The 13,962-nt window shown below is 49.1% G+C and overlaps 1 protein-coding gene across 1 annotated transcript in view; it reads right to left on the reverse strand.

The window, feature by feature from the left end:
• Positions 1 to 13,962, reverse strand: part of LOC133356694 (contactin-2-like) — a 250,453-nt gene that overhangs the window by 44,600 nt on the left and 191,891 nt on the right. Inside the window, exon 13 of the mRNA XM_061574335.1 lies at positions 8,526 to 8,701. Within this exon, the coding sequence (XP_061430319.1) occupies positions 8,526 to 8,701 (176 nt within the window). The remainder of the gene's footprint in view (positions 1 to 8,525; positions 8,702 to 13,962) is intronic.

A 13,962-nucleotide genomic window follows, 5' to 3' on the forward strand; every position in this document is an offset into this window, starting at 1 on the left:
AAGCGTCAGCATAGCATTGCAACATCCTGTCATAATATCCCTGTCGAGTCCCAATATACCTGTAGAGATCCAATACACCTGTAGAGTCACAGAATACCTGGAGAGTCACAGTACACCTGTAGAGCCAAACATCCAGAGAAATTGGGCGAGGAAGTGGTGGGTCAGCCTCTGACCCACACAGTGCCGTGGACATGACTTCGTCTTGACAAACTCGCGACACTCACGTTGAGTTTCTTTACAATTGGTTGATGTAGTCCATCAAAACCCTATCTTGCATTTGTGTCCCTTGAGCTCCTTATCTTTTAGTCCGTAACGACGCTACCGTCAACTTATTTCTTTGAATAAATTACTGCAAAAAGTCTCACCTAAAGGCCCAGACTAGAGTGATGTCCGTGGGTATTATGAGAGAAAAAAAACGTCCTGCCTCAAAAATGTAAGAAAAATGTCAATCCCAAGCCACATTATAAAATAAACATCCTTTCCAGCTGATGAGAAATGTCATCAGCCGAGGAATATGTGCAGGCCGGGCCAAACATCACGTTAAGCTTAAATAGCAATTCTATGCTTACGCTTATTTCAATAACTGTCGGGCATGTACTGCTCGCGCTACTGCTGTAAGAACGCCCTCCACCAGAGGGAGCTCCAGAGGACCCACTGCAGAGGGCCCACACGGCAGAGGTCGCAACCGGGTACCCGATACCCGTACCATACCCAAGGCTACCCGTACCCGGCCGGTTACGGGTACGGGTACCCGTTTGCGACCCTGGTGCGGCCGGGTACGGGTAAGCCGTGAGTCACTGGTGAGTAACCGTTTGTCACTCATTTCCCAACGTCTTGTCTCTTCTCACAATTTAAGTTCCTAGAATCAACCCACTCGCGCCTGCAACATGGCTTCATCCCAGAGGTCGCAATCGGGTACTCGTACCCGTACCCTACCCGATACCCGGCCGGGTACGGGTAGCCGGGTATCGGGTAGGGTACGGGTATCGGGTACCCGTTTGCGACCCTGGTGCGACCAGGTACGGGCAAGGAATCAAAACCCGTTTGGGACCTCTGCCAGACGGCAACCCGCTGACGAACTGTGGTCTGTGATGGTGTGGGGACAGAGGCAGCAGGGGGGATTTGAGACAATTTCCTCATTGTTTCAACTGCCCAGCCAGTAGACCCAACCAGTGTGCAAACCGCTGCAGGGCATCTTGAAGGAGGCTGGCTTCACAGAGGGTAGGTGGCCACAGTGCATTGCGAGTGTCGCCAGACGAGATACTTAAGCACACTTATCTGGCTTTCTAAAATATAAATATTCATGTGCTTTTATCTTCATATTTCAAGTTAATCTGTTTAATGCCCGAGCAAAAATAAACCATTTATGGTTTGACACATTAATCTACTTACTTTAAAATTACTTTGTGTTATATTTGCGTAGTCATCAAATATCCACTTTCATTGGATTAATGACAATGCGAATTTACAAACAAGGCACTAATTGAGAAATTGTATTGCTTGTTCTACCAGAATACGTGCAACTGAAAGTAAAACTGTGTTCGCTGCAGGGGAAACGTATATGAATTGCTGGACTGCTTTCATAATTTCCTGCTAGAAAATGCATTGATTTCAGAAATAATGAAGATAAATCAATGACATCAAGGCAGATACCATCATATCACACGGCTGTGGTTAAAACAACCCTCTGTGCAACTATTAATAATATATCTGAGAACAGCAGTAAAATATGTGCTATGAATGATTGATAACAGTAATGCCATTATTGATGTTCCAAGCCCCATCTTCATATCTCAAACAAGTTACCAATTTAAGAACTGGTTGAATACATTTTCCCGTGAAACATAACTTTGATTCATTGATTCCAATCGTAAAATTGTAACAAAACCACGTATATTATAAAGGTGAAACATTTGACATTTTACACGATTACAGCCGAGTCCCTGCTAGGAATAAAAACCTGACTGCAACTCCCATAAAAAATCCGAGTTTCAACAAAACAACTTCGTGACGCGTCGTTAATGTGAAGAATGCATGACACTGATGATGATATACAGCGGGTGGCAGCGTGGATGTGAATTGTCTACTTGTACATACATGTACAGTGCATACTCTCACAATAAAGATTTGTTGGTGCTTCATAAACACCTCGTCTCTGTGGTCCTATGTTACCATACGCTAATCACCCGGGCACCTTTCTACGTGGAGCTTGTATGTCCTCTCCCTGTTGTGCAAGCGTTTCTCTGCGCGTTCTGCAGTTTCATCCAATAGCCTTTCTAACTTGGGTTTCTTCTCATCTCTCTGATCGGATGTATCACGTCGTTATAAACGGAATCTCTTCCTTGAACAAACCTCTGCTTGATGGTGTTTCACAAGGGTACATTCCGGGCCCTCTTCTATTCACTACACATCTTCGTCCATTAGGCAAACTCAACTCCAGTTTTGGTACAAAACACCATTTCTATGCAGATGATTCACACATTTACATCAGTTTCAGTCAATCTGATATAAACGCAACTTCCACCGTCTTAATGTCTGACCGCAGTTGCTGACTGGCTCGCGGAAATTTTTCTTCAAATTTATGAGGCTAAAACTGAAGTTCTCTTAGTTGGAAAAAAAAATCACTTACCTCTAAGCATCGCCACTCCACTGTACGTCTGCTTGAATCCGATCTCCGTGAGTCAAGAGGCACGGAATATTGGTTTCATTATTCACTCTAACCTCTACTTTTCTTCTCACATTTCCTTAACGTGCAAAACTGCTTATTTCCATCTCCGTAAAATTTCTCGTAACCGTAACTGTCTCCCCGATACGGCTGGAGCAACAATAATTAATGCATTTGTTACCTCCAGGCTAGACTACTGCGATTCTCTGTTATATGGTCTTTCCTTGTCTCTCATCCAACGTGTGCAATATGTGCAGAAAGCAGCTGCAAGCATGCTCATACCCATAAGCGCCATCATATCACACCCATCTTACGATCACTCCACTGGCTACCTATTCAGTCCAGAATAACTTTCAAGATTGCTCTTACCGTTTTTAAAAAAATCTTCATGGGCTAGCCCTTGCCTGTCTTTCCCCTCTCGTTTCAGTTTATTTCCCAACCTCGGGTTCTCCGCTCCGCTTCACTCGAGGTTTGCTGTGCACCCCAAAAATTCAACACAAATCGGTGGACGAGCGTGCACACGTGCAGCCAACAGAGTCTGGGACACTCTCCTGCTACACATCCGACAAATCAAATCAATTAACTTATTCAAATCTGAACTGATGGCCTATTTATTTGTATTGCCATACACGCTGCAAAAGAGGCATTTACATTATTGTCCAACTGGATCTGAACTTTTAGGCCACTCCACCACCCCTCCAGGAAAGGTTCTGCAAATTCCAGCGAAATGTTGGGATTGTAGTCTGGGGTATCGAGACCGAATGGATTTATTTATTTTACTTTGTTTTAGTGCATTTTTCTCGTTATTTATGAATACTTTTAGAATATTTGCTAAGTAGTGGTGGTGTTTAAATTTTGTATGTTTTGTAAGGAACTGGATAATTAATGTGCAGCGTATGCAATTGCATGAATGATGCGATGTAAAATTAAATTATTATTATTATCGCTAAACACACACATAATATAACTGGTGCTGGTCAAAACATATCCCGATACTGAAAATGTTCCCCGCAAATTTTTAACTTGGCAGGACCTTCTTGAAAGAGAATCTTGAGACTCAGCGAGGCATTCCTGGGTCAATACTAATGATGTCTCCCTCTAGGTAAAATAAATGTATCCCCCAGGTAACAAGGCTGTCCAGTTTGCATACTGCCGCCAGGAGAAGGCTGCATACGGTGCATATCCCGTCATTCTCTCATGGGAACCGCACCTGGTTCTCACCATAGCAACGGGAAACGGACCAGGTTATCACCATAGCAACGGGAAACGGACCAGGTTATCACCATAGCAACGGGAAACGGACCAGGTTATCACCATAGCGACGGGGACTTTCCACCACCAGCTCACGGCTGCCAACAGAGATCAGTACCACCCCAGAGGGGTGCACACGGGGGGAGGATGGGGGGGGGTTGCGCCGTAGCGCCTTTGCTGCTCGTTGCAGAGGTTTGCGGGTTGGACCCAGCGTCCGCTCTGGTTAATATCACGGGTGTACTGCACAAACTAAATACACTGCCCGCTTCACAGCGCACGTTCCGTTAAGAGTGGGCTACGTGTGCCGGCGTCGCGGTTCTAATTTAATAAATAAATACAAAGATATGAAATAACCACGACCATGCACAACAACGAAGTAATGCATCTCCAGGGGATCTCGTGCGATTAAATAAAAGACGGGGGCTGATTGATGTAACGAATAATGCTGGGGTCGGCTGCGTGTCGCCTCCAGGTTGTTTAGCATGCGCAGACAGGAAGCGTGGCAAAGACATCCGACTGCACTCTTCGCAGGGATAAAATTTACATCTTCCAAAAAAGCATTTTCACCGGGCAACGATTCAAGCGGTTTGCGTGGACGAAGGATCGAGATGAGTGCGTAAATTCAGCCGCAGCATTTAATTACACGACTGAGCGTGCAGGGGCACGCTCACTCGGGGTAGTCGGGATAGTTGGTGCGCTACGATCATCTCCTCCGCCTCCTCAGCGAAGCGGAGAGGCCCGATTCACGCCTCGCGCCGGGCCACTCTGCGCTTACCCCACCACGAGCCCAGAGCAGAAATCTCACTCGTGGGTGCCACCCAAGTTGGTTTAACATTGGTGGCTCCTATTCCATCATGTGGCCAATAAACAGCGATCTATGTAACAATTATTTCAAATGGTTATAAACTCATTGACCCTTTCATAATATAGTTTGTTTGGGTTAGATCGTGTAAATACAAATGTGTCGTTAAACCCGCTACCATCTGACACAGCCACCTAGTAAGGTTTGTCACGTAAACAGAACATTCCAATTCGTTACTAGTACAGCACACCGGTGTGTTGGAGAGCAAATCCCCCAAAACTATATTATGGATGATATTGGTCGCAAAAAGCCTACGTGTTAAACTAATTGACCCTTATTCGCCATGTAAATACATGGATATGATTTCGTCCCTTAGGTGATACCGATTTCCACTCTGGGCCATGGCCTAACCATGAGACTGGCGCTTTTGGAGGTGGCTTGATGGCTCCGGGGAGAGAGCACTGAGGCAGAAACGCCGAGATCCACGTGGGGTCCACGTGAGGTCTGCCTGGTCAGGCCGCACGACGAGCAGTCTTCGACTGCTGGATGTGAAGAAAGGAATCTCACCTAATCTCCAATCTCATTGACTGTCTGGTGTTTTCTTTTATTTCTGAATATGCCTGCCGCAGCCGTGCGTCGCAATTGCTTCAGAGAAGATATTCTCAACCAGAGGCGTGACCAAGAAAATTACTTTCAGAATACGAGCGGCTGCTGGATTCTAAAGTGTAGTGGGTTGATGCTGTCAGCCCAGTAACCAATGACTGCACAACAAAACCATTACAATACTCTACAATTTGGGTGGTCACTTAATTTTCTTATTTCAGTTCTGAGAAATAACACTTTCAATGACACGTGATGAACACTCTTTGCAGGGCAACAAAAGGCACGCCGCAAGTGTGCACACAAATCAAGCGACTTCAGAAGTTGTTCTGTGATGGTATTTTCTGCAGCCGTTCGATAACACAGGGTGATGCACCGCTTGCAACAACGTTCTGAACGGGCATTCGTTTGCCCCATGTACGTACGTTGAACTCCTTGAGCCCTGTACGTAGCTGACTGCGCTATTCGGAGGTTCGGGGAAAGGACAACACACCAAGACACTGGTAGTACAATTGGCAAACAAGCACAAAAACTTGCATTTTCGTTTTATGCTGCCTGAAAACTTACAGAAGCACACAAAGGTAATTGTCCCATGTGTGTCACTTTATAGACCAACGAGGAAAGTGATGTGATGAAGCACCGACTGTGGTCAATTCAGCAGACAGGAGGGTGGTGTGGCCGCCAGCATCCCAAGCGCTTCTGCAGTGGCGGTGTTTAGACACCACTACAGGAACTCGTTTAAGATTGAATCGACCAAGAGAGGCCCACAATATTTTAAGAAACCCTTTGCCACGATTGCCTGTTAGCCACACACACCAAGGACAAAGATCTTCCTTATAGCCTAAAAAGGCTTCTCGGGCAAGTGCAGTTAACGAGTAGCACCTATGAAGGCCCACATGGCATACGAAGGGGTGGGTGGCCACCACCATGTCCGGCCGCCTTGGTCTTCCTTGTGGCGATGTTTACACATCGCACAGGCTAATCATTTGAGGTTGAGTCAACCTAGGGGAAATGCAGGACTAGTTCAGACAATCATCGATGGTGTTGGCCGTGAGCGGGAATTGAACTTGGGTCGCCAAGATTGGTAGCTCAGTGCACACAGCATAAAAAGGAATGTAGAAACACACACACGTGTAACACACACGTGTGACACACACGTGTAACACACACGTACACAATCGTGCTCAGGCGGTGCCACCTCATACATGGTAGGAGGCTGAGTATCGCAGTTCAGACCGAATGAAATTGTGAATCAGGTTTGTTGCACGTGGCGACTTCTGTGTTATTCCTTCCCTTCATGCAGAACCAAATGTAGTGTGTCTGGCTGCCAGCCTATATTTACACCCATTCCATCGAGAGTAAATCTAACATTCCGCACCACATGAATGCCCGTGCACCATCCAAGCAGCTGCAGATAAATGGGGAAGCTTTTAGCATTGGCTACATCTGATGGTCACATCATGCTCCAGTGACCAATCTTCATGATCATCATCAGCCATGGTCAATCCACTGCTGGAGGAAGACCCCCTACCCAAGAAGCTGCCATCTTTCACTCTCTTGCGATGTAATAATAATCCACCCAGTATCTGCACACGAGTGCCTTTCGTTGCTCCATCTCCACGGCTAGAATGGTGATGGAATTGGGAGGGGGGGGGGGGAGCGTGGCTGCCTTGGCCTACAAGGGCAATTCTATCAGCGCAAGTTTTTTGTTATCAAATTTTGGGCGAACCTTTGACTGATATGTCCAGTTTATACAAGGTTAGTCTCAAACAGCGACACGACTTCATATTCACGCATCTCACTCACACTGCATCATCTCTACCAGAGTTATCGTGACCGCTCTCCCATCATCGACGGACAAAGCGGAAGGCATTCAAAGTCTCAAACTTAGTTGCAAAGCGTTTAAAAGCTTCCACTGACTTAAGTCATTATCAGTAATGTATTCTATGCACAGACACGCTAACAGAGACTGGGACACACACACAGAGTAAAGAAAGGGAAGCTAACCCAAACAGCGTAACCGCACGTCTGCTCGTGAGATAAGCAGCGGCAGCAGCTGTGAGAGCAGAGGGAGCGCCCAGAATGCAGAGGGATGCGGCAGGGTGCGGTACACTCGCTCGGCCGCCGCTCCTCTTATCAGCGGCACCGCAGCCCAGACACCGTGCGCGTTCAGAGCGACGCTGCGGCAACGCGGCGGCTTTACGCAGAGAGGCACGGAGCCACCTCGCCATGAGCTTTTAGACACCCAGAAGCGTTTGATTTCCCTTCCCACCACCAACAGTGGTTGACACGGTAAGTGGAAACAATTAAGAGCCGCCGAAAAATTCAACTTATCAAGCATTACACCTGTCCTCCGGGTCCCTGCGCTGGGTTGTTACTCACCTGTGCGTCAACTACAAAGCCGCTCGTTGTTGCTCGTGTGATCTCGCTCCCGTCTACTCTTTCTTCCCCGTATCCTCCGCGCTTGCTCCCTTTACTCACAGACCCGTGGTCGGATCGAGATGGAACGGATTGGCACCCGTGAAAATTCAACGAGGTGAAATTATTTAGCGTGGCGATATTACTCACGAACCAATCCTTTTAAGCAGCAGTTCCTGTAGAATCTACGGCGGTGTCAATCTATGCATTCCGTAGTGTCACGAACACGCAACTTTCTGTTTGTATATTTGGCGAGCTCTCTGGTTGCAGTGGTGGTAAAGTGATTATCGTCATCAGCCATAGTCAATCCACTGCTGGATGAAGGCCTCTCAAAGCCACTGTCGCCTCTCAGGATCCTGGCGATGCAATAATCCGCCTGGCATCTGTCAGATGTCTGTCATTGCTCCATCTCCTCTGCGGAAGAGACCTCGGGCGTTCTAACTCCGACATCATCCTTGAGCATCGGTAGTCATCCTTCTGAGCGGTGTCCTGCTAAGGTCCACTTGTGTCTGTAACGGTTATGTCGAGGTTGGTAACCTGCCTACATTCTCGAATCCACAAGTTGCGCCTAAACAAAACTCCATGCTTCATTGCGAAACTTTCCAGTCTTGTTCAATCCCCTTCGTTTAATGTCCATGCCTCTGAACCGTATGTCATAGCACGGAGGAAACGTTGATTGAAAATGTCTCGTCGGCCTCGTACTATGCGCCCTGGGTGAATGCCCCCTGCTGTGTTGATGCGTGAATCGTGGGCATGGGGCTCGGTGGTGATGCACGGATCCCAGCTCACCCCACGCACGCGCGAGTAGTGCGGGTTCTTGTCGTCCGTGTCGATGGACCGGTCGTGCAGCTTCCACTCGAAGGCCACGTCCAGCGAAGGGTCGGGGATGGCCCGGCACTGCAGGGTGACCTGGCCGCCCACCGTCACGGATGCCCCGCTCGGTGCCAGCGTGATGCTCGTTCGGTCTGCGTGCGTGTGTGTGTGCGTGCGTGTGTGTGTGCGTGCGTGCGTGTGTGGGTGCGTGTGTGTGCGTGCGTGTGTGTGTGCGTGTGTGCGTGCGTGCGTGTGTGGGTGCGTGCGTGTGTGCGTGTGCGCAAAGACAGCGGGGAGCGATAGTGTAGTGGTTAGTGCACTGCGCTACCAAACCAGCAACCCAAGCTCCCGCTCAAAGCCAACACCAGTGATGATTATCCTGTCTGGTCGTGGGCATCCTCTAAGTCGACTCAGCCTAAAAAAAGTAGCTGGCACGATGTGTAAACATCGCCACCGGCGAGACAAAGATGGCCAGGCATGATGCTGCCCAACCCACCTCCTTGCACGCCGTGCCGGCCTTCATAGGTGCTAGTCCGTTCAGGCGATACGCGGATCGTTGTCGTTGTGCGCACACAACCAGAATGTGATGGACTGGGCAGATATGGCGCAATATTAGTAATTACTTCACTATTGTACAAGTCTAAAACCTAGCTAGGGGTCGACTGATTGTCTTCCTGTAATAATTAACTATTTAATAATTGATAGTCGCTTGTCAAATCCCGCTCTGAATGAAGCCCTCCCCATGCTCTGCCAGTCATCGGGTTGGTTGATCGGAATCTCTTGGAGGCTTCATCATAGCCCCCTCCCTCACTAGCCCCGCCCACTGCCTCACTAGCCCTGCCCACTCCCTCCCTAGCCCCGCCCACTCCCTCGCTAGCCCCGCCCCCTCCCTCACTAGCCCCGCCCACTCCCTCACTAGCCCCGCCCACTCTATCACCAGCCCCGCCCCCTCTCTCACTAGCCCCGCCCCCTCCCTCACTAGCCCCGCCCACTCCCTCACTAGCCCCGCCCACTCCCTCACCAGCCCTGCCACACAGCGAGTGGTCTCCCTGCTCTCTCGGACACTGGCCCCTGTGTTCAACACAGACGTTTGAGTTTGGCTGGAAAAACCCAGCTCAGGCTGGAGTCAGCAACGGAGAATAAAATATGACAGCGCACGTTACACAGGCAGATCAACATAAACAACCACCTGCAAAAAAGGTAACGGAATAATGTGGAGAGAGAAAAAAAAACCCAGCAAATGTTCAAAATTATACACAGGAAACATAAATCACACTTGCTAGTTCACAGCTGTCAAATCACAGTTGCAAATGTGGCTGCCGTTGACATCGTGTGAGTTTAAGAGCGTCTCTTGATGATGAATTCACCAGAATAAGAGAGGAGGACACAAGATTCCACGCAGTGGGGCAGGAACAGCGAAGCCGTCGGTACTAAGTCCGATTCTTAATCTTGGGACGTCAACAGCGGCGTTCTTACCGTACACTACAAAGGATCACACGTCTCGAGATCCTGGCATGCATCCGTGTAAGTCGGGCTGCATTTCATGGGCTGCCGGATCTGGGCTTCAAGCTTCGTCGATCAGAAATTAGAATCCAAAGTGACAGCCGCAACACTGCCGCCCGTTAGTGGCGTCCCAACCACACTCGCGAGGCGGGGAGTGCTGCACGGTAGCATACAAGTACAGTACAACACTGGACTGTAATGCACTACCCTCTCTTGCCCATCACCGAGCGCCGCAGACAACAACATCTGCTATGCATTGTGGGTTATCCACCCGAGCGCTGTCCAGGCTCCGCTTCGGAGGTTTGACGAGGTGGGGTGCATACTGGGCGATCTGGTCATGGGCACTAAAAAGACAACACGCTGTGCCATGTTCATCTCATCTGTATTCATAACTAACAATCTCAACACATTCATCAACAACGCTGCATAGGACACCACCCGATATGTTTCCTAGTATCTATTTGACTTTAAATATAACTTTTGTTGACAAATGTGTTGAATGTTTTGCTATTTGTCCTTTGGCACGACTGGCAACTCAAATAATTTGCTTCATTTCATATTCGTGGCGTTGTGCACGCACGGCATCATGAATATTGATGGTTACGCTACACGCGGAGATCCCATTAGTATTAACCGCACTGCGCATGCAGCGTGTCCTGCGTCTCGAAGTAGCGTGGCCACGTGGCTCGCGAACCGGTTCGTCGCGTCGGATGCAGCGGCTCATCGTGCCCGCTGCAGGTGGTCACGCGAAGCGGTGACGGAGAACGCGGACCGGGGGGACCGCAGCGATGGGATCCACGCGTGAAGGGCTCCAGGTCGAGCCGGACGGGGACTGGTGATGTCATCACTGTCGCCGTCGTCTGTGTCGTCATCGTCATCAGTTAAAAGGGCTGCCGATTAATCGATTATAAAACCTAGTAATTCCATATTCGATAATTGCGCTTGATTGAATGAGCTCCAGATTAGAGTGCGTGGTTTTCTGGTCGTACGACCTATTGCTCCGAGCGCTTTTGTAACCCCTGCCTGCCTTCGGGGGTGGGATTCAGTGACCCTTGGCCACTCTCCAACGAAGACTGACAGTGTTCATGCACTGACCGGGTCGTCTCTGCGTGTGTGTGTGTCTGTGTGTCTCTGTGTGTGTGTGTGTCTGTGTGTGTGTGTCTGTGTGTGTGTCTCTGTGTGTCTGTTTGTGTGTCTCTCTGCGTGTGTGTGTGTCTCTGTGTGTGTCTCTGTGTGTGTCTGTGTCTCTGTGTGTGTCTCTGTGTGTGTGTCTGTGTGTGTGTCTGTGTGTGTGTCTCTGTGTGTGTCTGTGTGTATGTCTGTGTGTGTGTCTGTGTGTGTGTGTCTGTGTGTGTGTCTGTGTGTGTGTGTGTCTGTGTGTGTGTCTGTGTGTGTGTCTGTGTGTGTGTCTGTGTGTCTCTGTGTATGTCTCTGTGTCTGTGTGTCTGTGTGTGTGTGTGTCTCTGTGTGTGTGTGTGTCTGTGTGTGTGTCTCTGTGTGTGTGTCTGTGTGTCTCTGTGTGTGTGTCTGTGTGTCTCTGTGTGTGTGTCTGTTTGTGTGCCTCTCTGCGTGTGTGTGTCTGTGTGTCTCTGTGTGTGTGTCTGTGTGTGTCTCTGTGTGTGTGTGTCTGTGTGTCTCTGTGTGCGGTTAGCGCGCTGCGCTATGAACCTAGCAATTCGGGTTCGATTCCCGCTCACGGCCAACACCAGTGACGATTATTTGAACCGGTCCCGGGTCTCCCCTAGGTCGACTCAGCCTTAAATTAATACCTGGTGCGATGTGTAAACACCGCCACTAGGGAGACAAAGGCGGCTGGGCGTGGTGTTGGCCACCCACCCCCTCGTGTGCCGTGCTGGCCTTCATAGGTGATCGCTAACAGCACTTGCCCCTACAGTCTGTTACAGGCTACACGGGGGATCTCTGTCTTGTCTCTGTCCAGAACTGGCAGCATGACAATGCTCATAAAGACGATCAATATGAACATATTATATTTCTGTCGGGAAATAAACTCAGGCTTTCTTCATTCTTTTACTTCACGAAAATAATGCTCGGTAACGATGCATTTTTTTTACAATGGTAATTGTAATGAGATAAAGAGGAAACTAAGTATGCACTTCCAATCAAATGCTGTCAAGCTTCCCTGCTGGGAAAAACAAAAAAATCCAAAAATAAATGAGTAACTAAAAGGTCACTATTAATATTATTTTGCTCGTTTATCCAGCACAAACTCAAGAGGACGGGGGAGGCTCCTCATCCAGCAGTGGATAAAGAGAAACGCTGTACGTGGGCATGACACACACTCGGTCGCTTAACACCAGCCAGAGCAGAGCTCTCACTGTTGCCAGATCGCTGAAATATCCATCACAGCGGGATCCTCAAGAATCAATGCAATGCCGTGTGGCCAGCACAGCTACGGCGTGGGCATTTCATTTAGAACACATCCACTGGGATTTAAAATCCGTTGGCTTGTGGCAGCCAGGCATGCGCGGCTCACTGCGGTGATCCACACATCTCTTTGCCGTTTAGTATGCGTGTTGAATAATGCGCTGGTGTCTCTGTTTGCCCTTCTCTCCTGGTCTCATTCGCACTTTTAATTTATTTTCAGCCTTCATTTCAAGGCTATGTCCGTGGGCTCTCCGTCTAAAGAGCCATCTCTCTCCCCTTATTCAATCGGCAGCAATGCTGACATTTAGCCACGCATGTGGTTTGGGTTCCGTACTTTGGCTCATCCGCACTCACTGGATACTTCTCTCCACGAGGTTTGTTTCTAAATTGTCCCATATTTTTCATTCTTAACTTCGATCTGGGATCGATCGAATGGGCGCTAATTTGTGGGAAGGCGACACGCGGCGGAGAGACCGGCCCCCGACTGCAGGGCAACAACAGGGATGGGAAATTTCCACCATTGCCTCGGGGCTTTTAATGCAGTCGAGTGCCACGCTCTACTCGTTGGGGATAATTAATATTCTCAATGCGCTTGATGTGAAATAATAATCTCCATAAGTGGCTGGGTCACTCAGGAGTCAGAGCGCTGAGCCACCACCGATGAGATCCTGCATTTTCATCTCCGCAGCAAGCCCCGCCGGCACGACCGTGGCACGCTGACGCCGCATGCCTCCTGCTGCCCGGCGGACTCTGCACTGGGCAAAGCGCTGCTCGCTCACCACAAAGGTGGTGGTACGGGTGGTGTCTGCTCTGGAAGGATGATGCGTAGTTAATAATTAAATCGCAATAGTTTACAACCCTTTCTCATCCACTGCTGGATAAAGGCTTCGCCATGCTGCAGCTGTCAGGGGGGGTTGGTTGGCCCTACATCACCACGCTAGCAAGTGGGGGCTGGTGAAAGAGGGAGCAAGGAATGGTTCAGACAACACCGCTGATGTCAGCCATGGCCAGGAATATAACTCAGACGGCCGCTTTCGTAGTGCAGTGCCTGAGCTGCATGAGCTACTGCACCACCGCTCCCCCCAACTAAATAATTATCCATGAGTAAATAAAAACATGTCCAGATCGCTCTTGCAAAAAACCAACATCGACTCTGAAGGGGCCGTCACCTGCTTTAATAAACGTGCACTTCATTTAATTAATGAATACAGCTGTTCCCCTTTGGAGCTGCACGGATCTCCTCCTAAATGCTACGGCATCTCAATGGACCCGTCCAACAGAAAATTCCACGTCAACAATTACACTGGTGAACACTAAACAGTTGAGTGATAAAGGGCTGCTGTGGTGGTGGTGAAATGTGTCCGAAAGAAGCTTTTTCCAGTAGCTTGGGTGGGCAGCCTCCGCTCTCCTGCCCCCTGTGCCCTCGTCTGAGACTGATAATTATTACATTGGCTAGAGGGTGGAGATAACGCGCTTTGTGATGGTGTTACAATCAGCTGGGCTTCATTTCCCGCGCGCCTGCCCC

The sequence above is a fragment of the Lethenteron reissneri genome, chromosome 55, assembly GCF_015708825.2.
Source record: "Lethenteron reissneri isolate LAM-NWPU_2019-01 chromosome 55, ASM1570882v1, whole genome shotgun sequence".
Classification (NCBI taxonomy): domain Eukaryota; kingdom Metazoa; phylum Chordata; class Hyperoartia; order Petromyzontiformes; family Petromyzontidae; genus Lethenteron; species Lethenteron reissneri.